The 26,330-nt window shown below is 35.3% G+C and overlaps 1 protein-coding gene across 1 annotated transcript; it reads left to right on the top strand.

The window, feature by feature from the left end:
* The first annotated feature begins 806 nt into the window (after positions 1–806).
* LOC126815879 (mRNA (2'-O-methyladenosine-N(6)-)-methyltransferase) lies at positions 807–24,886 on the top strand. Its single transcript, XM_050541890.1, has 14 exons — positions 807–923; positions 1,951–2,301; positions 3,134–3,324; positions 4,811–4,965; positions 5,939–6,170; positions 7,031–7,130; positions 7,687–7,849; positions 8,636–8,811; positions 9,454–9,540; positions 11,785–11,969; positions 12,837–12,930; positions 14,301–14,401; positions 15,456–15,530; positions 17,515–24,886. Exons 2-14 carry the CDS (start codon positions 1,972–1,974, stop codon positions 17,654–17,656), a joined length of 2,031 nt encoding a protein of 676 aa, XP_050397847.1. The 5' UTR covers positions 807–923; positions 1,951–1,971; the 3' UTR covers positions 17,657–24,886.
* Positions 24,887–26,330: the final 1,444 nt, after the last annotated feature.

The raw sequence follows: 26,330 nt of genomic DNA, 5'->3' as shown, positions 1-26,330 counted from the left end.
TCCTATTCCAACTAAAATTCATTTTATTTTATTTTACAGTTGAGTCTTTTCTGTTTTTAGTAGGCGTGATACTACTACTTGTTTTTTCCTACTGCTGCCAGCAATTGTACTAAATTTTAATTGTAGGCCTAACTAGTTAACTATAAATTTCGAAACATTTTTTTGAGATATGACTTGAAGTTTACATCAATTTGCCATTGCACAGGCCGACGAATAGAACGAACGAATTGCAGCATCGCTCACAGTGCAATGCCACTGAAAGTGAAAATAATTAATTTATGATACTAGCTAGTAGATAAGTAGATTCTAATTATTTCCACTTTCCAGGCGTCCAATCACGGAACGTGTTTCCACAAAAAGGTCAAACTGCCCATACGTTTCTCATTGTTTTGTTCAGTAACTCCAACTATTTTTTCGAAGATATATCGGTATTTTAAAAATTGTGGAACGCTGATTTTATTCATCATATTGCATTTTTAAAACAATATAACTTCCCGCCAAATTATCACGTGTATTTTTTGCCACGCCTCCACGTGAATCGTTTGTCAGAACATCCGGGTATTCCATAATGAGGTCATCGTTAGGTAATAAAATTTAAGATCATGTTTATACGAAACGTAATTAGGTGATGGAATTGATAAATCTATGACATGTTATATTATTATATATATAAAATTTATTGATATCAATAATTTCAATAATTTTTAATCCAATTTGATGAATACAATAACGGAATAATCGATTTATTAACATTTTTAGTGTTTCGTTTTCTGAATTCAAATAATGAAAATTCTTAATTTGTAGGCAACTGCGTCTGCAAATGGCGAATTTTCTTGGAGGGTTATCGCAAATTGCTCCTCGAATTTTGATGACTGTAGCTTATAACTTGGTGTAGTCTGACGTGACACAGCATAAAATTATCCGTAAGGGCTTAGTGCATCAAAATTACTACAAAGATGTTTAGATTACCTTAATCCAGGACGTATTTTGAACGGCAAAGTTGGGTCCCATAATTGCAATTGTCAAATTGACACTTCGCTTCCCAAACCAGGCATTGCACATTTATTTTTTTAGGCACACTTATTTCCATACATATACAGGCATACAATTTTGCAAATCATGACATCAATTCGGTATTTAATGCATTATTAAAAATAGATCCTACATTATTCAAACATAATACAGATAAAGCTCAAATAAAATACGTAAACTCTTATAAAGTTATTGCAATATTGAATGGATGGGGCTACCGAATGGATGAACACAATTTTTTCTCTCTGATTTTCTTTTACAGAGATTAGAAAAACTGATGATGTAGCTCACATTTCTTGACAACATTTTTAAAATTAAATAAGTTAATTAGAGAAACATTACATATCCCAATTTGTCTTTGTGCCTGTACTATAAGATTTGCCAGAAATTTAAATCTGTAAAAAAAAGATAGGCCTATCTTCCTGGCAGTTATCAGCTTTATCACTAAACTCCATGACATAAAGATATATGTATTTGTTGCAACAAAAATTGTTTCCACCTGTTGAATGCATTCTTACTGGCAGTTAAGCCACGTCATTATTTATTCCCGAATTAGCTTATTTAATTTAATGAAGGGCTGTAATATACCGGTGTGTTGAGTTTACCCTAAATGCAGACACACTGTACTCCCAAATTCAGCCGAATGAATAGATTTCTGCAGTTTTGCACTGTGTATATCCTATTATTACCAACACACAAGATTTTAAAACCACAATTATTATTAAAAAATAGTAGGCCGAAGTGTATTCATCTTATTGCTGAAAATGATAATTGTTCATGTATATTTTGGAGCTATGTTTGCACAGTTGAACTGTGCATTTATTACCAACACGCAAGATTTAAAAACCACAATAATTTTTTTTAAAAAGTAGTAAGCGTATTTATGTTAATTGTCCATTCTGATTTATGTATTTTTAGGAGCCATGTAAGTGGTGAGAGATGTCTGCAGTTACTACTAAACCATCTGATCAGTCTGGACAAATTGCAATAGTTCCACCAATCATCATGGGTGGACAAAGGGGGGATAATTCTGATAAAACTACAGATCAGAAACCAGGTTCTGTGGAACGACGAGACTCTGTGACATCAATACCCTCCCCAACACCAAGTGGTAGTTCCCCTGATCCAGTACATGATTTGCCACCAGAGCTTTTGCAAGCTGGGTGGAGAAAGTTTTGGAGTAAAAGGGAAGGGCGACCTTATTTCTTTAATAAACTCAATAATGAATCTCTTTGGGAAATGCCTCAACTTGGCTTTCATGGTTCTGTGGTTAGTATTTATGAATTATAATAATAATATTTGATTTAAACGAATCATCCTACATTATTGACATTGTTGAAAAGTCAAATACCGGTACCTTCATGAGCTTATTCTTATTCAACTTGGTTTTCATGGTTCTGTGGTTAGTATTTATGAATTATAATAATACAATCTGATTTAAGAGAATCATTCTACATAAATGACATTATTGAAAAGTCAAATAACTTTGTCAGCTATTCTTTAACGAATTAATTTGTCTGTTACTCGATAAATCTTTTATCAAATTTTAAGATTTTTTAAGCCATAAATTGATATCCCAAGTCCCAATCTGATTAAAATACAGATCTGTATTTCGTTTCGTTTTTTTATACTTTTAATGGCCTCTACTACATGAAGATCTGACCAGTTGTAGTGGGAAGTCGTGTCATGGGTCATACAAGCATCTTTTGACCCTATGATGTGAGACATTGATTAATCAATCAGCGTTGACGTTTCTAGTGGTTTATCCACAGATCTAATCCCTCACATCATCCAGAAATCCTTCCAGATCCTAGTGTAGTAAAGACAAAACAAAATTTTGAACTATAAAACAAGAAACGAAATAGGATCTGTGTTTTAATCAGATTGCTTGAGTCCATGAACATTTCAATAATATGCCATATGTATTAACTGTCAACAAATTAGGAATATCAAGTCAACTTTAAATTTACCCATTTAATGATCATAATCTGTTTTATCTGTTACAGCATGACCCTAAGACTGATCCTTTAGGTATTCACTTTCCTGAAGGAACTCCTACACCAGCGTCTAATTATGATCATAATCTGTTTATCTGTTACAGCATGACCCTATGACTGATCCTTTAGGTATTAACACTCCTGAAGGAACTCCTACACCAGCGACTAATGATGTCAGATTATCGCGACAAAGTGTAGAAATGATTCCTCAAAATCTGATCGGTGATAAAAGAAGGCCTAGTGGTGAGATGACTTTAGGAAGTCCGTGTAAACGAATTGCAGCATTTAACTACAGGTAAATTGTACTGTGTTTCAAGTTTTGACAAGCAAGCTTGGAAATAAGGCACCTGTCACTGACGATGTCAGACACAGATTCAGGCTTTGTCAGGCACAAAACCTCTGGTGCCTGTCATTTTGTCAGGCACTGATTTGTCTTTTTTAATGATATTATTAATACATGTCCGACACTAAGTTGAAAATGTCAGGTACTATTTCATTAGTGCCTGACATTTTGTCAGCTACATCTAAAACTGTTATTTCCAGGCCTGTTGACAAGACTGCCCAGATGTCATCTACCATTGCTATGATTATAAACAATGTCTTGAATATTCATTTAACGTTAATTAAATGGCATGGGTGTCCAAATCCAATCAGTATCTCTAAATGAAATGGAAAATCGAAATAACTTATTGTTGGGCTTATTAAACTCTTAACAGGTGTTACTCTCTGCATGTAGGATCAATAATCTTTGTAAGTCTATTTACAGCTTGCAGTACACTCAATGACCTTGTTGCCTAATTGATGTCACTTGACTTGGGCCTACTTTCATTTTACGTTATTGTTTAATTTGTTGACATGCTTTGATTTTTCTCTGAATATAACTATCTAACCGAACAAAAAGCATAAAAAAGTGCTTTGTTCCGTATTACTTTATTAAATATAATGACATGTTATAATCCTTGTTTGGCCTACACTTTGTTTCAAAACTTTGTGTTTGGCCTTTCACCTAATTAAACAGTTTTATATGACAAGGAGTAGGGTCGCGAGTCCAACCTCGTGAGTTTTCTCTGAGTCCCCCGGTTTCCTCCAACTGCTAAAGACCTCTACGCGTAAGCGAATTATTGAAATAAAAAATGAACCATACGTTAGTTCAAAAATGACCTAGTTTGAGTCGAGTGGATGTTAAACCTCATTTCCCTCTCTTTCCCCAAACAATTTGCCCACTACTGGTCTAGGGAGTTGATTCTAGGCTTGTCATGTGAATAAATGTCTTAATAATATTTTATATAATTGGAGTCAGAAACAAATACACCTGCAAAAGGCAGATTTAGCTTTCACATAATGCATCCAAGCCTGGAAATAAGGCACCTGTCACAGACAATGTCAGGCACAGATTCAGGCTTGGTCAGGCACAAAACCTCTGTTGCCTGTCATTTTGTCCGGCACTGATTTATGTTCGGCACTAGGTTGAAAATGTCAGGTACTATTTCATTAGTGCCTGACATTTTGTCAGTTACATTTACATTTGTAAAACCATTATTTCCAGGGCCCTTATTCACGAAAACTTAAACTAAGATACAATCGAAATTTTAAGAAATACTGCAATTCGATTGGCTGACCAGTAAAATCAATTTGCATATATCCAATGAAGTTGCAGTATTTCTTAAAATTTCGGTTGTAACTTAGTTTAAGTTTTCGTGAATAAGGGCCCAGGCCTGAATGCATCATTAAAAATAGTATATTATTGATCATTATTATACATATCCATATTTTTTTGACAGTCCTTTCTGGAATTTTGACGTACCTACAAATTGTGTTATTCATGAACGAGCCCCATTAATCATACCAGCTCCTCATCCTGATATTGAACAGATGCGTGCTCAGTTAACAGCGAAGTTAAGGCAAAACTATCAGGAACTTTGCAACTCACGAGAAGGTAAGTTCAGATGTTTATAACCAAAACAAAGTTACAGCAAAACTATCAAGAACTTTGCTACTCACGAGAAGGTAAGTTCAGATGTTTACAACCCCAAAAAAGTTAAGAAACAGTGAGCTACATTTAGTTTCTGACCACAATAAAAAAAAATACACAACACAATTTATATGGAAAACTGTTACTGGTTAGTTCTCAATATAGCACAACGTTTCAACAAATGTTTGCTTATCGTTATTAAGCTCAAATGTTTCGACATTTGTTCACTTAACGATAAGACAACATTTGTCTTTTTTAATGTGCTCAATCACTAAATGTACCTTAAGGATTATATTCGAAACAAAGATTTTTTTTTATCTGAACATTTTATAATCTTTTGGGGATCAGTTTGTAGAATTAGTATTGTGTTGTAATTTGCTGGGTATTATGGATTAGGTTATTACTAATCCCCGGATGTCTGAAAGGTTAGCGTGTGTATGTTGCATCATAAGGTCTGTCATTGAGTCAAGTGGCGTGGTTTCGATTCACCGCTTGCATGTGACAAGAAGTAGGGTTGCCTGTCCAAACTCGTGGGTTTTCTCCAGGCCCTTTGATTTCCTCCCACTGCTAAAGACCCCTACGCACAAGTGAATTATTGAAATAAAATTGAACCATATGTAAGTCCTCAAATGACCTAGTTTGTTTCAAGTGGACAATAAACCCTCTCTCTCTCTCTCTCTCTCTCTCTCTCTCTCTCTCTCATTGACCAAAAACACATTCCAGGAAGACCAGTCATTAGACTACTACTACCATTAGTTAGCATTCAGCTGTTTATATTTAGTTATATTGATTACAAAAAAAAGACCTCTCTCTCTCCCTCTCTCTCTCTCTCTCACTCTCTCTCTCTCTCTCACTCTCTCTCACTCTCTCTCTCTCTCTCTCACTCTCTCTCTCTCTCCATTACTTAAGAAGTTCATATTATATTGGTTTGTTACAGGTATAGAAGCACCAGTAGAATCATTTAATCGTTGGCTACTAGAAAGAAAGGTAGTGGATAAAGGACCTGATATGATGCTACCATCACAATGTATTCCTGAAGTCTCTCAGTCTATGTATAGAGAGATAATGAACGATATACCAGTTAAATTAGTTAAACCGAAATATATCGGAGATGCAAGAAAACAATTATTCAAATATGCAGAAGCAGCGAAAAAAATGATAGAGACTAGGTATGTATATGGTCAAGTCTAAAACTAAAAATTAGAGCCAACTGCAGATTTCGTCAAGGTCATGAGTTGTAAACACGGTTAGGCATGTCATTGATGACGAAATTGTGGTTTTGGGTTAACGGGAGGTGAGAGTTCTTTACAGATCCCCCCACAGAAAGCAGAGGCCATAGGGTCTAACGCTTCCTGACCATTACAGGTTTACATCTTGTAACCTTTGACGAAATCTGCAGTTGGCCTTAATTTTTGGACCTAACTGTATGTAGATAAAATGATATGGACATTTTCAAATGGTTACTAACAGACTATATTGACTAGGAAATATGTCAGATTGTCAAGTTAAACATACAATATGCAAGAGCTAAATCTGCCTATTGCAGGTCTTTCTTTAGGCCTGAAATGTTATCTAAATTATTAATTAGACATTAATTAACCTATCCAGACCATAATCAACTCTCGATGGCATCGGATTTCTCCGATATTAAATAGATTAGAACAGTGGTTGAAATTATTGCACACGTCTTGTCAAACCTTCAAAGGCTAATATCTTCGCTTGCAATCGAGTAATTTGAATGAAATTTTCAAATTATTCATTTTACATTATCTATTTTCGAACTATTATAGCAAGAATGGCTAGCTCTTTATCTAAATCTTACACAATGTATCTTTAAGGCATTTTGACGATACAAGACACTCAAAAAAATTTAAAGTGACAAACTGGCCAATATTTCTAAAAATGCAATTATGAAGGATATACCTTCAGGAAATCCAAAATTTACTATAAATTTTACTACAGTTGTGACTAATATTCAACATATAATTTGATTATTAAAATAATATTTTATTTATTTCTTATATTTTAGGGGTAGTACGTCTGAAAGTCGCAAAGTGGTGAAATGGAATACAGAAGATACGTTTACGTGGTTACGAAGACAACAAAATGCTTCGTATGAAGATTTTCTTGTAAGTTTATTTGCAGTCCAGAGATGCTCTATTTACACGACCATACAAACAACTTATTTCATACTTGTATTCAATTTCAAAACTAGTTTCTACTCTCCGGTTGTACATGATGACAAGGAGTAGGGTCGCCTGTCCAACCTCTTAGGTTTTCTCTGGGTCCTCCAGTTTCTTCCCACTGCTAAAGGCCCCTATGCACAAGCGAATTATTGAAATAAAATTAAACCATATGTTAGTCCCGAAATGACCTAGTTTGTGTCGAGTGGACGTTAAACCCCATTTCTCTCTCTCTATATATATATTTTTGGGAAGCCATAGTGGCTAATATATTCTCCTTGTCAGTGTAGCAGGACAGAGGGCCTGGCAAGGAACAGTGTCTTGTAGTTTGGATAGGACAAAAAACCAGAGGTCCATCGTAGTTGTGCATGTGAAAGAACCCTTGACAATTGGAATTCAGTTTCTGTCCAGACAAAATTTCTCTCATAGCATTAGTCTGAATGGTGCATAAAAGTAAGACGTTCAACCCATGTTTCATTTCATTCATTATATTTTATTGCAGGAAAGACTGGCACATTTAAAACGACAATGTCAACCACATTTAACTGAAGCTGCGAAAAGTTCTGTTGAGGGAATCTGTAAAAAAATATACAACCAGTCGTGTGAAGCAGTAAAAAGAATAGTAGAAAAACACTGGGAAATGTTAAAAGAAAATAACATACATAGTAAGTAAACATTTTTAATCATCCGTCCAAAGTATTTGGGAATAACGTGGTGTTAAATGTGTCCTACTATTCCTCAAAATTTTGTTCTAATCCCCAAATAACCAATCTGATTATAATTCAGATGTATATATTTCGTTTCATTTTACTTAACATGGCCTTGTTTTTGGTGAGCTGTGCACGGAACAATGGGTAAACCACTAGAAACATCAACGCTGATTGATTAATCAATGTCCGACATCATAGGGTCAAAAGCCGATGGAACGACCCCTGATGCGACCTTCAGATCTTCCTGTATTAGAGGCCACTGAACGTATAAAAAAACGAAACAAAATATAGATCTGTATTTTAATCAAATTGTTTCTTATTGAATGTTTTTTCCTTTTCTGGGAACCACGGTGGCTAAGTGGGTAAGATGCTGGCTCGCTAGCCTGGAGGTCGGGTGTTCGATCCCTGCATTGGTTGAGAAAGTTCATCCTGATTTTCCGACGTGGTTTCCCCTTGTCAGTGGTGCAGAACTGAGGGCCTGACAAGGACAGCTATCTAGTCCTTCTGATGACACGAAAAAACGAGGTCCCATGTATACATTGGAATGCACGTAAAAGATCCCTTGGCAGTTGGAATTCGATATAAGAGTAGGCGATAGTGCTGCTGCCCGGGCAAAATTTCCCTCAGAGCACACTGTATGGCGTATGCCCGTCTTCATTAGCCCAGTATAGGAGCAGAACAGTAGGTTGTTAAACCCCATTTCATTTTATTTCTTATTGAATGCTTTTTCCTTTTTTATAGGAATGGATCCATTACCCGAACCACCTATCCCAAGAAAAGTTTTATGTTATTCAATTCAAACAGCCATCCCTTCTCCCCGCCCTCCAATAATAGAACGGGCAGCAGACAATGATATCATATCACTACGCTTTAAAAATGAAACAGTCAAAATCAACAATTCACATTTTCACAAGTTGGTAAGTAATTTAAAACTTAAAGATACATATTAGGAGATTAGATAAAGAGCTGACCATTCTTGCTATAATAGTTCAAAAAAAGGTAATGAAAAATGAACATTTTGGATTATTTAAAATAAAAACGGATCATATGGTTCTATTTAAAGATACATTCTGTAAGATTTAGTTAAAGAGCTGACAGTTCTTACTATAATAGTTCAAAAACAGGTAATGCAAAATGAATATATTAAAAATTTCATTCAAATTACTTTATTCTGAGTGTGTGCATTGATTTTGACCACCGTACTCGTTGTTCAAGGCTTAGCCTCGCTTCGCCATTTTAAAATTCATTAAATGGATGACCCGTTCTAATCTACTTAAATCGGATGGCATCGAGAGTTGATTATGGTCTTTCCATGTTAATAAATGTCTAATTAATAGTAATTGAATTAATGTGCAAGAAATTAGTGCTAGATACACAAGATTAAATGATACCTGGGTTACAGTGAGAAGATGTTAACAATTATGAATCAATTACAGGATTCAATCTACAGGAATATGTCCCGATTTAAATAAAAAATATCTTATAGATCAAAGACAGCAACCCACTTCCAGCTGGAGATTACCAAACGTTTACCAACCAAATTTTTTATTTTATTTCAGGAACAATTATATAAATTAAATTGTCGAGATGATCCCCGGTTTGAACAGTTCTTGTTACGTGTTTGGTGTTTATTAAGGAGATATCAAGTAAGTACACATATACCACCGTGGACTAATTCATATTCCTAATTGTCCTCTATCCTCTTACTATCCTGGTTCATCCAGATTTTCTGGCGTGGTTCCCTCTTGTCAGTGATGCAGGACGTAGGGCCTGACAAAGACAGCTGTCTAGTTGTTCGGATGGGACGAAAAACCGAGGTCCTGTGTACACATTGGCGTGCACGTAAATGATCCCTTGACAGTTGGAATTCAATATAAGAGTAGGCTGTAGTGCTGCTGTCTGGGCAAAATTTCCCTCATAGCACAGTGTATGGCGTATGGTAAGGGCAATGTGCCATTATTATTTATACTAGTTGAAATTTTGGACCCGTGTGACGTATTTAATTGCAAAGCATGTGCAAGTGTCTGTAAGTTGTTTAATGTCTCACTCTCGACCATTAAACCATGCATAGTTATTCACTGTGTTAAGAATTACAGGCTTGTTTTTAGTGAATGACTACAGTTCTGTAGAATTGGGTCATCAATTTTTATAGGCCAACATTTTCATGTGGACGTATATTGTCGTCGCCCCAGGTCACAATTTTTATCCAATTTCAATGAAACCTGAAATATAGGTTTATCACCCTAAGATCTCGGTTCCTTTCGATATTGGCGTCTATCGGACCGTAACTTCATGGATTATGGCCCCTGATTGTACGAAAAATCACGTTTTTGGCTTGTGAACACAGTAGAGGTCACAATTTTTATCCGATTTTGTTGAAACTTGAAATGTAAGTTTATAACCCAAAGATCTCGGTTCCTTTCGATATTCGCACATATCGGACCGTAACTTCCTGAAATATGGCCCCTGATTGTACGTAAAAACACGTTTTTTGGCTTGTGGACCCTATAGAGGTCATAATTTTTATCCGATTTAAAAAACCGTATTATTATATCACCGTTAAACCCTAAGGACGGTTGAGTTCGAATTTCGTGAAAATCGGCCCAAAACTGACAGACAAAATGGCCGCCCTTCGTTCTCAAATAGCATAAAATATGGTATATCAAGGTTGTGGACCCTATAGAGGTCACAATTTTTATCCGATTTTGTTGAAACTTGAAATGTAAGTTTATAACACAAAGATCTCGGTTCCTTTCGATATTTGCGCATATCGGACCATAACTTCATGAATTATGGCCCCTTATTGTATGACAAATCGCGTTTTTAGCTTGTGGACCCTATAGAGGTCATAATTTTTATCCGATTTAAAAAAAACTTTTTATTATATCACCGTTAAACCCTAAGGACGGTTGAGTTCAAATTTCGTGAAAATCGGCCCAAAACTGACAGACAAAATGGCCGCCGTTTGTTCTCAAATAGCGTAAAAATATGGTATATCAAGGTTGTGGACCCTATATAGGTCACAATTTTTATCCGATTTTGTTGAAACTTGAAATGTGAGTTTATAACCCAAAGATCTTGGTTCCTTTCGATATTCGCGCATATCGGACCGTAACTTCCTGTATTATGGCCTCTGATTGTACGAAAAATCACGTTTTTAGCTTGTGGACCCTATAGAGGTCATAATTATTATCCGATTTAAAAAATCATATTATTATATCCCCGTTACACCCTAAGGATGACTGAGTTCGAATTTCGTGAAAATCGGCCAAAAACTGACAGATAAAATGGCACCCCTTCGTTCTCAAATAGCGTAAAAATATGGTATATCAAGGTTGTGGACCCTATAGATGTTACAATTTTTATCCGCTTTTGTTGAAACTTGAAATGTAAGTTTATAACCCAAAGATCTTGGTTCCTTTCGATATTCGCGCATATCGGATTGTAACTTACTGATTGTACGAAAAATCACTTTCGTTTTAGCTTGTTTTCTATCCATCTCTCGAAAATGTGGGTGTATCCTGCCTGGCAGCCGCTGGTTCAAGTTAATTGGAATTATTTGGTGCTACTTGACTCATGATAAAAAATGAGAATGAAGTAATTTTGATAGTGTTATAGGATTACTGCTGCCTATACTATAGTCATTTGAATTTTTCGCACTTACAATTTTTCACAGCTAAATCAAATCTCGGCTCCCATATGTCACTTGATGTATCCTTCCGTCAGTCGCTTCACAAAGATTCCAGATGGCGGCTCAAACTCGCGACCTTCAGGCTAGCGAGCCAGCGTCTTACCCACTTAGCCACCGAAGCTCCCTCTCTCTTAAAAAGTGTCCCCTTTAATAAAAGAACTTGACGTATAAATGTGTATTTTAACCTTTTTTTTTTCAGACATATTTTGGTATCCATACAAATGAAGGATTTGGTCTCCAAGGGGCATTACCTGTTCCTGTTTTTGAGTGTCTTCATCGTGTATTTGGTGTTACGTTTGAATGTTTTGCTTCACCGTTAAATTGTTATTTTAGACAGTTCTGTTCAGCTTTTGGTGATACTGATGGCTATTTTGGTTCTCGAGGGTAAGATTTTATAATGGATGATTTAATATTTGCGGTGTGTAACAATGTCCTCAAAATTTTAATATGTTACTTTGAGATGACTTTTCACAGATGTTTTCCCAGATTTTCCGGCGCGCTGTATGGCGTATGCTCGTCTTTATTAGTCAAAAGTTTGATATGTTACTTTGAGATGACTTTTCCCAGATGTTGGGTATTTCCATCAATAACAGATGTTAAAACTTGAATATAAATGATGAATTTTATTTTATAAAAATGGGAGCCATGGTGGCTAAGTGTGGGTAAGACGCTTGCTTGGTAGTCTGGTGGTACCATGTTCGATCCCTGCATTGGTTGAGAAAGTTCATTGAAATTTTCCGAGGTTGTTTCCCCTTGTCAGTGCTGCAGAACAGAAGGCCTGACAAGAACAGCTGTCTGGTCGTTCGAATGGAAGAAAAAAGCGATCTCTTGGCAGTTGGAATTTGATATTCGAGTAAGCCATAGTGCCGCTGCCCGGGTAAAATTTCCCTCATAGCACACTGTATGGCCTATGCCTGTCTTCATTATCCCAGTTGGAGTAGAACGTTAAACCCGATTCCATTGTTAGCCTGAAGGTCGCATGTTCGATCTCTCCATTGGACCGAGAAAGTTCATCCCCTTATCGTCAGTGGTACAGAACAGAGGTCCTGGCAGGGGACAATAAAGTATAGTCGGTCGGATGGGATGATAAACCGAGGTCCTGTGTACATAAGCCGTAGCGCCGCTGTCCAGGCAAAATTTCCCCTCAAAGCACACTGTACGGCGTATGCCCGTCTTCATTAGCCTGGTCAGGAGCAGAACAGTAGGATGTTACGTCCACTCTTGTTATCATTTATTGAAATTTATTTTCAGGACTATTTTAAATTTTTTCCCTAAAAGTGGTTCATTTGAAGCAAATCCTCCATTTTGTGAGGAGTTAATGGAAGCAATGGTAGATCATTTTGAGGTTTGTTATTTACTCCTTTAATAATTGAAGAGTCCAGGGGAAGAACGATTTAAGTCACATTTTTGTCTTCGCATAAAAGGTAAAACAGACTTTTGGTCGAGAATGCTTGACGCGAACAGAACAACGAGTGGGTTTAATTACAACTGAAAATGATGTTTAATACGAATCATAATTATCAGTACAACAAGTGACTTCAACTTTTCAGCCAAATTAAGGTCAAATATAGGGTAAGATGGACTTGTCTTTGTCCGGGAGGCCATTTCAGAAGGGCCTTGGTTCGATGTGACTCTGATCGTTTTTAGCTGAAATAAATTGTTCCATAGAAAGCTTATACAATTTGCTACCAGGTGGCACCATTAGATCGTTCTTCCCCGGATCTCTACAATTCTTAGTTAATACTGATCTGTGGCAGTACTGATCTAAGGTTGTAGTGCAAAAAATAAAAACATAATTGTTTACTACATTTTCATAAGTCCAACCTCGCAGGTTTTCTCCGGGTCCTCCATTTTTTCTCACACTGCTAAAGAACCCCACGCGCAAACATTGGAATAAAATTGAACCATATGTTAGTCCATGAAATGACCTAGTTTGTGTCGAATGGACGTTAAACCCCATTTCTTCCTCTCTCACTATCATAAGGTCGAATGGTAAAGGGAAATAACTCTATTAAATGTATCCATTTGAATTAGGAAGTATACTATAAGTGGGTATTGGACAATTGTAAACTGCCTCATTGTTATCAAGAATTCTTGATATTCAATTGAATGGTTTATGTTTTTGTTTGTAAGATCTTATATTATCAATCTGATTAGAATACACATCTATATTTCTTTTTGGTTTTTTTATTCTTTCGATAGCCTCCACTACATAAAGATCTGACTGGTAGTAGTGGAAGGTCACATCAGGGTTCGTACAAGCGACTTTTGACCCTATGACGTCAGACATTGATTAATCAATCAGCATTGACTTTTCTAGTGGTTTACCCATAGTTCTGATTAAAATACAGATCTATATTTAGGTTTTTTTTTATTCTCTCGATGGCCTCCACTACATGAAGATCTGACTGATAGTAGTGGAAGGTCGCATCAGGGTTCGTACAAGCGACTTTTGACCCTATGACATCAGACATTGATTAATCAATCATCGTTGACTTTTTCTAGTGGTTTACGCACAGTTCCATGCATCTCATGCCAAGAACTCGCCATAACAGACCGTTTCATTGGCTAAACCCTCACATCATCCAGAATATATAATAACTCTTCCAGATCCTAGTGTAGTAAAGACATGTAAAACGAAATTTTGAACTATAAAAAACGAAACGGAACAGGATCTGTGTTTTAATCAGATTGTTATATTTTATTATTTTGTAGAGTTTATTACATGAGTCACAGGATCCGTTGTCTTTTATTGTATTTGTACCTGAATGGAGAGATCCACCTACTGAAGCCCTCATGAGATTAGAATCCAGTCCGTAAGTTAATATTTACTTTTACTCAAGGTTCACACACAGGCTCTTAAAAAGCAAAGAAATATGATATGTTAATATTAATAAAAGGTAATATATAAAAAAGGTTTTATGAAGCAACTGTAAGGGTGAGCAATCCATTGACTTCTTCGTGAGGCTTTCAGATATTGAACATAAATTTGGTAATATAATGCACGTTTGTGGCTACAGGTAACACAGTCGTCTTGTCACGGTTGACTTCTTTTCAACTAAACACACTCGGCTATAGTGAGGCCGTTTATGTTTTGACGCCTGTCTTGTTTAGGAGTGTCTATTTTTACAAAGAGGTTACAAGGGTCAGGTTTCAGAATTTAGGGAATGGGTTAAAGATACATTCCTGCATACAAACTTTGTGATCTGAAGATATATTTGGACTAAAAACATATTCAAAGTAACCAATCTATCAGAAATTTGCTTCAATTCCCTCTCAAAAATTTGTATTCGCTGGGGTTACCTATAGCTATAAGTAAGCTGTTGTTAGACGCAATGTCTGTCAACTTAGCTTCATTGTTGGAGGGTCCATTTTTCAGAATGTATTATTACTTACTGTACATTTACCATACATATTGAGGCCTAAGTAAATTCTTAATTATTTCTGTCAACTTCATATTAAGCCGTTTATTTGCAGTCTTTTGTATGTTAACACCCATCAATGTTCCCAAAACTGCCTAACCATTTTATCAAGAAATAACAACTGCTCCCTCACTTAAACTGGTACACAATAAGCTGATAGATAACAGTCGGGTTGCCATTTAGTGATGCCCTGACAATTTTGCCCAGTGCTTGCCCCATGGGTGTTTTTCGGGTAATCCAGTATTTTTGTAGTAAGGTTGGGTGTCTATACTTTTCATATATACCAAATTTGACATACTTTTATTGGAAATTACCACCCGATAAATACTTTTCTGGGAAAGTATCTTAAACTCTTCACTACACACTACACGTACATGTAAGGCAATGGCCTGAAAACGGGCAAATCTTGTTTGTGACTAAAACAGATTGGATTATTGATATTTTTCAGATTTAAGCGAAAACAGATAACTTTTCCAGCTTATGAACATGAATATAGAAATGGTTTTCAACATATTTGTCCAAAGTAAGTTAGTAGTGTGTGAAAGGGTTGTAGATTTCAGCACAAGAATGTAATCAATCTTGGTTCAGATCTTTTAAATACTCTGCATGATATTAATTAATATTTGAAGATATTTACCCTATTTCTTACCCGGGGAAGGGGGTTGGATGGCCGAATGGTTAGTGTGTGCGCTTTGCATTATAAGTTCTGTCATTGAGTCAACTGGCGGGGTTTTGATTCCTTGGTTGTACGTGACAAGGAGTAGGCTCGCCTCTCCAACCTCGTGGGTTTTCTCTGGTTTCCTCCCACTGCTAAAGACCCCTACGTGCAACCACATGTTAGTCCCGAAATGACCTAGTTTGTGTCAAGTGGAAGTTAAACCCATTTCTCTCTCTCTCTCTTACCCAGGGCATAACAAATATACTGACATTATAACCATGAATAATAACCCTGGTGCTTGATCTTTTTGTAAATCAGGGTGTTGGGTGACCACATGGTTCAATGCATGTGTGTTAGATCATAAGGTCTGCAATGAGTCAAGTGTCGTAGTTTCAATTCCCAGCTTGTACGTGACACAGAGTTAGGTCGCCAGTCCAACCTTGTGGATTTTACTGTCATTGGCGTGGTTTCGATTCCATGCTTGCCTGTCCAACCCAGTGGGTTTTCTGCGGGTCCTCCCACTAATACTAATCAGGGACATATGCTGTATTCATGTAAAAATAACTTCATCATTTTCGATTTTCGGAAGCAAGTGCCTTATTATTGTAATGTAGTCATCGAAATTGTAAAAGTTGATATAATTCGTAGAGTAAATATGCAGTCTTGAACTTTTTTATTTTGAATTTTAATAGTTTTGGATTTTGGAAGGATATACCTACCAAACTATTTCTCAACTGTTGAGTGCCTTTTAATTCAGGTATCCTGGGTAACTTTGTCTGGTTAAAAACCTTGTTAATAAAAGCTAGTTCTCACCTGTTCTTTCTATCTGTCCTCTCCTGATATCTGTGGCTACAGTCCTTCTGTGCCCCCCTCCCCCACCACACACCTCTGTCACTGGATTATTTGATGGCTTTTTTTTACCAAAGTATTATGTAACTAGAGGGGGGTTTGATGGCTGAATGGTTAGCGTGTGCACGCCATATCATAAAGTCTGTCATTGAGTCAACTGGCGGGGGTTTCGATTCATCGGTTGTACATGACAAGGAGCCGGAACCTCGTGGGTTTTCTCCATGTCCTCCAGTTTCCTCCCACTGCTAAAGATCCCTACGCGCAAGCGAATTATGGAAATAAAATTGAACCATATGTTAGTCCCGAAATGACCTAGTTTGTGTTGAGTGGACGTTAAACCCCATTTCTCTCTCTCTCTCTATATATATATATAACTAGAAATGAAATGAAATGTGGTTTAACGTTTTACTTTACTGGGTTGACTGATAATGAAGATGGTCATACGCCATACAGAGTGTAAAATGATAGAAATTTTGCCTGGACAGCGATGCTATGGCCTTCTCTTATAATATCGAATTCCAACTGCCAAGGGATCTTTTATTTGCACGCCAATGTGTACACCGGACTTCAGTTTTTCATCCCATCCGAACGACAAGACGGCTGTCCTTGTCTGGCTCGCTGTCCTGCACCACTGACAAGGGGGAACCAAGCCAAAAAAACATTAGGATCAAAGCTGTGACCCCCTTGCTAGCGAGACAGCATCTTACTCACTTAGCCACCGTGGCTCCCTATGTAACTAGAAGAACCAGAATTTAACACTTTCACCTAAGCTGCAAGTCATGTGTCTTTGTTTATTTCCCACCCAACAAATTTCTCCAAATTGTTATCTGTAAGTGTTCTTGTGTTTACACACAACAATCTTTGTCAACCATGTCTGGAAATTCTTTTGATAACATGAAAGCAATTCATCTTTTAAAATTCATCTTTCAATACAAATGATTAATGTATATATTTTTTTGGGACGAGCCCATTAATAATTTATTTTCTTCTTTTAACACAGAACTGATGTGAATGTGAAGTCTTTACATGGTACTCTAGCCATATTTCTACAGAATGATGCCGGTTATGCCAAGTGGGGACCATCATCTGAAAGAGTAAAAGAACTTTTATTAGCTGCTAAAGCAAGAGACCCACTACCCTAAAGATACATTATGTAAGATTTAGATAAAGAGCTGACCATTCTTGCTATAATAGCTCAAAAATAGATAAATGTGAAATGAAAAAATAGAAAATTTCATTCAAATTACTTCATTCTGAGCCAAGTTATCACTGTTCGTAGTGCAGTTTGGTAACCAGGGCACTGGTATATATTCGAGACTTAGACTCACTTTCCCATTTTTAAATTAAATTTATAAATGGTGAACTGTTCTAATGTAGTTAAAATCTCGAGTATCCGATGCTATCGAGAGTTGATTATTGTCTGGATAAGTTAAATAATGTCTAATAAAGAATTTAGATAACATTTGAGGCCTAAAGAAAGACCTGCAATAGGCAGATTTAGCTCTTGTATAATATATGTTTAATCTAGCCAAAACTCAGTTTCACATATTTCACGGCAACACTAAAACAAAAAAAGGTTAGTGCAAGGAGAACAATGTATAAATAATGCGTCCACCTTCCTTTTTAAACGACCATTTTAAAGGTAGAAAAGGGATTAAAAAAAAAAAAAATAGAGTCTGCTGCCTGGATCGTTAGAACAAAAGATATGATATGCAAATGAAATATAATTCTTTAAACAAATTTACGAAACTGTAACCAATCAACTTAGTAATTATTTTATTTTATTGTTACCCAACAGAAATATGGATTATGATTAACATGTCAGGCAATAGTTCGCATTCAGCACATTATTTTCTTGTTCACTAGCAATCTGATTAAAACACAGATCCTATTTCGTTTTCTGGTTTCGCGTTGTATCATAAGGTCTGTCATTGAGTCAACTGGCGTGGTTTTGATTGCCCGGTTGTATGTGACAAGGAGTAGGATAGTCTGTCCAACCTCGTGGGTTTTCTACGGGTCCTCAGGTTTCCTCCCACTGCTAAAGACCCCTACGCGCAAGCGAATTATTGAAATAAAATTAAACCATATGTTAGTCCCGAAATGACCTAGTTTGTGTCGAGTGGACGTTAAACCCCATTTCTCTCTCTCTCTCCTATTTCGTTTCGTTTTTTATAGTTCAAAATTTCATTTTACTTGTCTTCACAACACTAGGATCTGGAAGAGTTGTTATATAACCCACATTCTGGATGATGTGAGCAATTAGCCAATGAAACAGTATGTTACTGCAATTTCTTGGCATAAGGTACACGGAACTGTGGGTATCCCACTAGAAACATCAATGCTGATTAGTTAATCAAATTTCTGACGTCATAGGATCAAAAGCCGCTCATCTGACCTCTGACACGACCTTAAACTACAACCGGTCAGAACAGATCTTCGTGTAGAAGAGGCCATCGAAAGTATAAAAAAACAAAACGAAATATAGATCTGTATTTTTATCAGATTGGTATATTAAGTTACAGAAATTTGATAAACATAGAGTAATAGTAGAAAAATTTAATTACGCAAGTTGGCAAATGAAAGTGCACTTATGTTTAAATATTTTATAAATTATGTCGAATTAAGAAATGTAGTAGACAACTTATCGTCATTGATAACAACTTTATTTTAATTTTGCTGTAAGAATTTATACCCACAACAAGAGTGCAATATTACATAAATAACACCACTTTCATCTGGCCCCGAGTTCTCAAAGCATTCTCAAACTTTAAGTTAAGAATTTACTCAAAATTATTTACCTTATTTTAACTAAAATATAGCCCTTTATAAAACTTTTGCTGTTTTAATGTATCAAATACACCAATAAGAAACTATGTGCAAAGTTTTGTGTTTCTGGATGAAAGATATTCCTTATAAACAGTGATTGAAAATTGAGTAATTTCTCAACTTAAGTCTGAGAATGCTTTGTGAACTCGTTGCCTGGTTTAACTATTAGAGATAAAACTGCCGAATTGTCTATCTACCAGACATAATCATCGTATTATATCAGTTCGCAAAAATCACACATTTGATTTGTATTACATGAAATCAAATTTCATGTAAATTTACCACTTATTTATATATTTTGAATTCGATTCTTTATCAAACTTTTTATCTATCACATATTTTCGATTATTTCATTCACAGGAATGATAATTCAGGTTTGTTATTAAACCACTGTGTTCAAGGTTATGTTAATGATATAATGAATTACGATATAACAAGAAATTTATGTGACATAAAGATTGACTCTTTTAATACAGGGGGGTTTGGATGGCCAAATGGTTGGCGCATGCGCGTTGTATCATAAGGTCTGTCATTGAGTCAACTGGCATGGTTTCGATTCCCCGGTTGTACGTGACAAGGAGTAGGGTCGATTATCCAACCTCCTGGTCCTCTAGTTTGCTCCCACTGCTAAAGCCCCTACGCGTAAGCGAATTATTGAAATAAAATTAAACCATATGTTAGTCCCGAAACGACCTAGTTTGTGTCAAGTGGACGTTAAACCCCATTTTTCTCTCTCTTTTAATACATACTGAAATTAATGCAACCCAACAGTATCACACCATTAAAAATCCTTGAAGTATTGTGAAAGTTAAATAAGTAAAAGAAAGGATTATAAATCAATAATTGGTTCAGTTCCAATCAATAGTTACATTCAGCATTCCTCTCCAGAGGATATAAACAATCTGCAGATGATATAAACAATCTGCAGATGATATAAACAATCTGCAGAGGATATAAACAATCCAGCGCAACCTACAAGTATTAGGTGTAAAAAAAAAAAAAAAATTCATGGACCTCTTTTCAAGCCAAATGAATCCAAACTCATAAAAATTTGTGGCCAGGAAATTAAATTCTTGTAAATAAGACACTCATTATCAAAAATAATCAGTCAGCTTTAAACAGGATACAAGTATTAGTAAAAAATTAGTTGATTTTTGATGACTTTAAATGATTTTTAAGAATTTTTAAAAAAAAGAAATTAGTGCTAAATACACAAGATTAAATGATACCTGTGTTACTGGGACGTCTCATATAAATTTCTTGTTTTATCAGTAGTTAATTATTTGTTATATTGTTTACGAAGATTTTAATTAAATTGTTAATTTCATGTGTAAATAACCATCAATTATTTTGTCCAACCAGTTGAAATTACATTACCGGTATATATATATGTTTACCTCTCATTATAAAAGATATAGAACTGTGCCCTTATTCACGAAAACTTACAACTAAGATTCAATCGAAATTTTAAGAAATACTGCAATTCGATTGGCTGACCAGTAAAATCAATTTGCATATATCCAATGAAGTTGCAGTATTTCTTAAAATTTCGGTTGTAACTTAGTTTAAGTTTTCGTGAATAAGGGCCCAGGTCTATGTATGGTCTATCACTAGAGAAGAGCTTTGCTTCTGCCTCATATAATTATTCGCTGCGTTTTCTGTGGTAGACGAAAACCCCTTCTGAAATTGGAAGAGGTTGTAACAGATTGTTTTTCAAGTGGCACGCAATCTGATTAAAACACAGATCCTGTTTTGTTTCGTTTCGTTTTTATAAAGTTCAAAATTTTGTTTTACTTGTCTTTACTACACTAGGATCTGGAAGAGTTGTTATATAACCTGCAATCTGGATGATGTGAGGGATTAGCCAATGACACGGTCTGTTATGGCGAGTTTTGGGCGTGAGTTGCACGGAACTTTGGGAAAACCACTAGAAAACATCAACGATGATTGGTTAATCAAATGTCTGACGTCATAGGGTCAAAAGCCGCTCATATTACCCCTGACGTGACTTTCCAACAAAAACCAGTCAGATCTTCATGTAGTAGAGATCATCAAAAGTATAAAAAAACGAAACGAAATATAGATCTGTATTTTAATCAGATCGAGTTTCACCATGTTGACTATTTTTCAATTTAAACCGGTTAAGATATTTTGTGTTCACTGTACACAAACAAGGGTTGTTTTAATGTAATGTTATTGTATTCAAATCTGACGTACGACCTACAGTATCTAATCTTATGTCTTATAGATAATTGAAATATACTGTCAAAATTTGCTGACAAATAATCATGGCCACAGCTCCCATATAAGTAGTGGTTAGATATGTTGGAATACTCAGTGTTGTATGTGCATGCATGGAAAATTTGGATTAGGTTGTATTTGATATTTTTGGAAGTCCTGTATTATATATTCATTGCCACGATCACTGCTCCTCGAATTGAGTTCAATGTTATCAGATTTATATTCATGTCCTGTAAGGCCAGGGTGTTGGGTGGCCGAATGGTTAGCGTGTGCACGTTGTATCATAAGGTCTTGTCATTGAGTCATCTGGCGGGATTTCCATTCCCAGGTTGTACGTGACGAGGAGTAGAGTCGCCTGTCCAACCTCGTAGGTTTTATCTGGGTCCTTCGGTTTCCTCCCACTGCTATTGAAATAAAATTGAACCATGTTAGTCCCGAAATGACCTAGTATGTGTTGAGTGGATGTTAAACCCCATTTCTCTTTCCCTATAAGGCCATACTAAAAAAAACTTTCTGGTTCTTAGCAAAAATCTATTTCTTTTTATTTTGTCAAATGATCACTTTATTTATCTTATCAAATTGTTTACAGAAAATGTATGATTATCCAGTACCATTGATCATTGTCTATAACATTTATAAGGTTGCATACTTGATAAATGAGTCTACACAACATTCATGAATTCATTCAAATTTTTTTTTTCTTATGGAGTCACTTCCTGTAACCTGGGTAAAACTGTTTTGATTTTGGATTATTTGAAATAAAGAAGTATCATGTTGTCCTATTGGAGTTAAACAGAATTATCCAAGAACAAGAATATTTTTTTTATATGACCTAAAGTGGCAATTGTTAATTTTTTTAATAAACCTTCTATTTCCTATGACAGAAAAAAAGGAAAATGTATCTGCAGTGTTTATTATATGTGTTTGTGAGAAAAGAAAATGAAAAAAGAAAAAATTGTTACGGACACGGGGCAAAAATATGTATACATGTATATGACTTTGTGTGAAAAATAAATGAAAAAAGAAAATTGTTATGGACAGGGGGAAAAATATGAAAAAATTTCTTATTATTTGTTAGAGGATTATCATAGAAATTTAAAGAATTGGTTCTGTGAGAATGTTGTTAGTATTGTTTTCTGAGCAACAAAGGAAAAAATAATGTTAAGGACAAAGGGAAAAATATGAAATTTTTTCTTTGTTAGATAATTATCCTAGAAATTTAAAGAATTAGTTCTGTGAAAGTGTGGTTAGTATTGTTTTGTTTTTTTAGTAACAAAGGAAAAAAAAAATGTTAAGGATGAGTGTTATATTTGAAATAATAGTAATATTTGTGTGGCTATTTCCTGTATATAGATGTTAAAGTATATATGGTGTTATTGTTCTGTTTTATCACATGTATATCATAGTTTTTATATATTAGTAGATTTCTATTCATCCTTCATTCATTCATCTGTATATAGTTCATCATCATTATATATTCATTCATGTAACATTCTGTAAATAATGGCTTTAGTAGTTTCGCTTTAGTTTTAATAAATCATGGTAGTTTAAACTTGTAAATAATAAACCTATTTATTTTAGGATATTAGATTAATTTTACATTAAGTTCATTTTATTTTTAAGTATGTAAAAAGAAATTTAAAATTTTCTTCAATAATTTTGTTGGTTTTTTTTTACTTTTTAAATAAAAAATTATACTGAATCATGTATTGTTTATAGAGTATGTCCGTTTTAAGTATCATGGAAATTTGATTAATATTGGAAATATATATAAAAATATTAATGTTGATTTAGAGATTTGTTTGTAGATAAAAATGAATTTAATATAGTTTTTATAATGAATAGGAATAGCTAATGTTTGTCTTTGTACTGTGTACAGGGGCGGATCCTGGAATTTTTGCAGGAGGGGGTTTGCCAGGCTCCTGTTAAAAAAATTTGACAGCTGACAATGCATGATGCCATCATCGTCTCTAAATTACGTAGGCATACATACAAATTGAGCTTTTAAAGAGAGAAATCCAACACCGCGTTCGACGTCAATTTTTATAGTGAATAAATAGGATCACATTGTGATTCAATTTCATTGATATAAAGCATTCAATTTTATTTTTTTTAGCCGAGAAGGGGACCCCCCCACCCCCCCTCCTCTGGATCCGCCCCTGGTGTATATTGGTTTTATTGTCTGGTGGATCTGAATGTTATATGTAACAAAATCTATTGCAGGGTTTACAAAAAATTTATTAATTCCATCAATTGTAAATTAGCTAAAACAATCATGTCTTATTTTTAGAATCGTCTGGGAGTTACGAGACATTTGTGTTCAACTAATATAAAACTAGCAGGTGCTTGTTTTCACTGTGTCACAGACAGTAGTGTAACGTGTATATGCATTGATCCATCGATCATATTTCTATTGTTTAATTGTTTCACCTTCTGAATGGAATTTTTATTAAATGGTTTTTTTTTTAACCTTGAAATTATGGACAAAAAAAAAGATAGTAAAATATAAAACGCATTGTTTTCTGTTTATATATTTATTACATAGACTATGAAAAGAAAGTGTTCATTTATGACTGGCATGGGTTATGGTCTACTCTTTGTAGTAATATGAAGAGCCCCGGTAGGGGAAGAATGATCTAAGTCACTTTTTCAACAAACCCCAGTTAATGTTGCCATCTGGTAGCAAATTGTATAAGCTTTCTGTGGAACAATCAATTTCAGGTAAAAACGATCAGTCACATCGAACCAATTTAAGGCCCTTCTGAAATGGCCTCCCAGACAAATACAAGTCCATCGTACCCTTGATTTGTCCTTAATTTGGCTGAAAATTGGAAGTCAGTTGTTGTACTGGTAATTATGGTTTGTATTAAACATCATTTTAAAGTTGTAATTAAACCCATTTGTTGTTCTGTTCGCGTCAAGCATTCTCGTCCCAAAGTCTGTTTTGCATTTTATGCGTAAAGACAAAAATGTGACTTAAATCGTTCTCCCCCTGACTTTTCATATATTTTACAATTTCACTATTCTAATTAGAGGGACAACACAAAGAATTAAAAAAAATATGTATTTTAGATTTAAAATATGATTGTTAACGAAATGTTTAAACCAATGAAGAGTGTTGTAAAAATAGAAATATGATAATTTGACATTAATTTTACTGTAGAGTGAGTATTATATATTCCATGTAGATTAATGTGAATAATTTTATCATGTATTGGATTAAATTCATTGTTACAAAATTAAATATATGGTCCAGGATATTAAAAACATATACATAAAATAAACATATTTCTTGGGGGTTTTTATTTTGATTTTCGATTTTTGAAATTGACATTTGATTTTAGCCATATGTACCATTAAAGGCCCAATACCACTCTTGTTGTAACTGAATAATATGTCCCAATCTTTATTTGGGTCAACAAATTGTTCTATTTTACAATATTCCAATTAATTGATGATACAAATTTCATCTTAACACACCTAATTTAAAAAATTGGAAAAATTCAACGTAAAGCTTTTCAAATGTGACTTGGATTTAAAAATATTTTCGAACCCTCTGGACAAGTAAAATAGGATTTAATGGATAATTTACACACCAGGTAGGATACTTAAACATCTAATACTTAGAATAAGACTATTATTTATTTTCTGGAGCTGTCAAGCCAGCAAGAGTGTTATTGTCCCTTTAAGAATAGCTCTGTACAGTGATTTAAGACAGTGTCCCCATATAGAAAACCGCCTGTGGTGTTTTCAAAGCTACCGGATTGCGCTTTTTTTAGAGCTAACTGGGACGAGTTCTGTAGATAACAAACCTCATCTTTCAACCGGGTTGTTGGATGGCCGAATGGTTAGCGTGTGCGCTGTATCATAAAGTCTGTCATTGAGTCAACTGGCGTGGTTTCGAATCCCCGGTTGTACGTGACAACCTGGAGGTTGGGTGTTCGATCCCTGCATTGGCCGAGAAAGTTCATTCAGATTTTCCGGCGTGGTTTCCCCTTGTCAGTGATGCAGGATGGAGGGCCTGGCAAGGACAGCTGTCTAGTCGTTCGGATGGGACAAAAAACCGAGGTCCTGTGTACACATTGGCATGCCCGTAAAAGATCCCTTGGCAGTTGGAATTCGATATAAGAGTAGGCCATAGCGCTGCTGCCCGGGCAAAATTTCCCTCATAGCACACTGTATGGCGTATGCCCGTCTTCGTTAGCCCAGGTTAGTAGCAGAACAGGACTTTAAACCCCATTTCATTTTGTACGTGACAAGGAGTAGGGTCGCCTGTCCAACCTCGTACCTTTATGCACAAGTGAATTATTGAAATAAAATTAAACCATATGTTAGTTCCGAAATGACCTAGTTTATGTCGAGTGGACGTTAAACCCATTTCTCTCTCTCTCATCTCTCAACCCTGTTGATATTTTTTTATATCAAAAAAGACTCGAGACCATAGGGGATTCTCTATGTATTTCAGCCATTTTATGAAGTCCACACTGATTGGCAGTGACTAATCGCTATATAGGCCGCTTTCGCAATACCTCTTTGAAGTACATGTAGATAACGTCAAGTCGTGTGCCGTGAATCTATTTTTAGATAGCCTTAATCATCCTTGCCACACTGATCCGCAGTGAATAGTCGCTTGGCCGCTACAATCACTGATAAGGATGACATCGATGCGACTTAATGACTACAAAATATTAACTTTTTTCTTTCGACAAATTAAATTCTGAAACATTTTTTTTTAGTATTAAAAAAATA

Source organism: Patella vulgata, chromosome 3, assembly GCF_932274485.2.
Source record: "Patella vulgata chromosome 3, xgPatVulg1.2, whole genome shotgun sequence".
Taxonomy (NCBI): Eukaryota; Metazoa; Mollusca; class Gastropoda; family Patellidae; genus Patella; species Patella vulgata.
The sequence above is the reverse complement of the archived record's forward strand: the minus strand, read 5'-3'. Positions and strand labels throughout refer to the sequence as shown.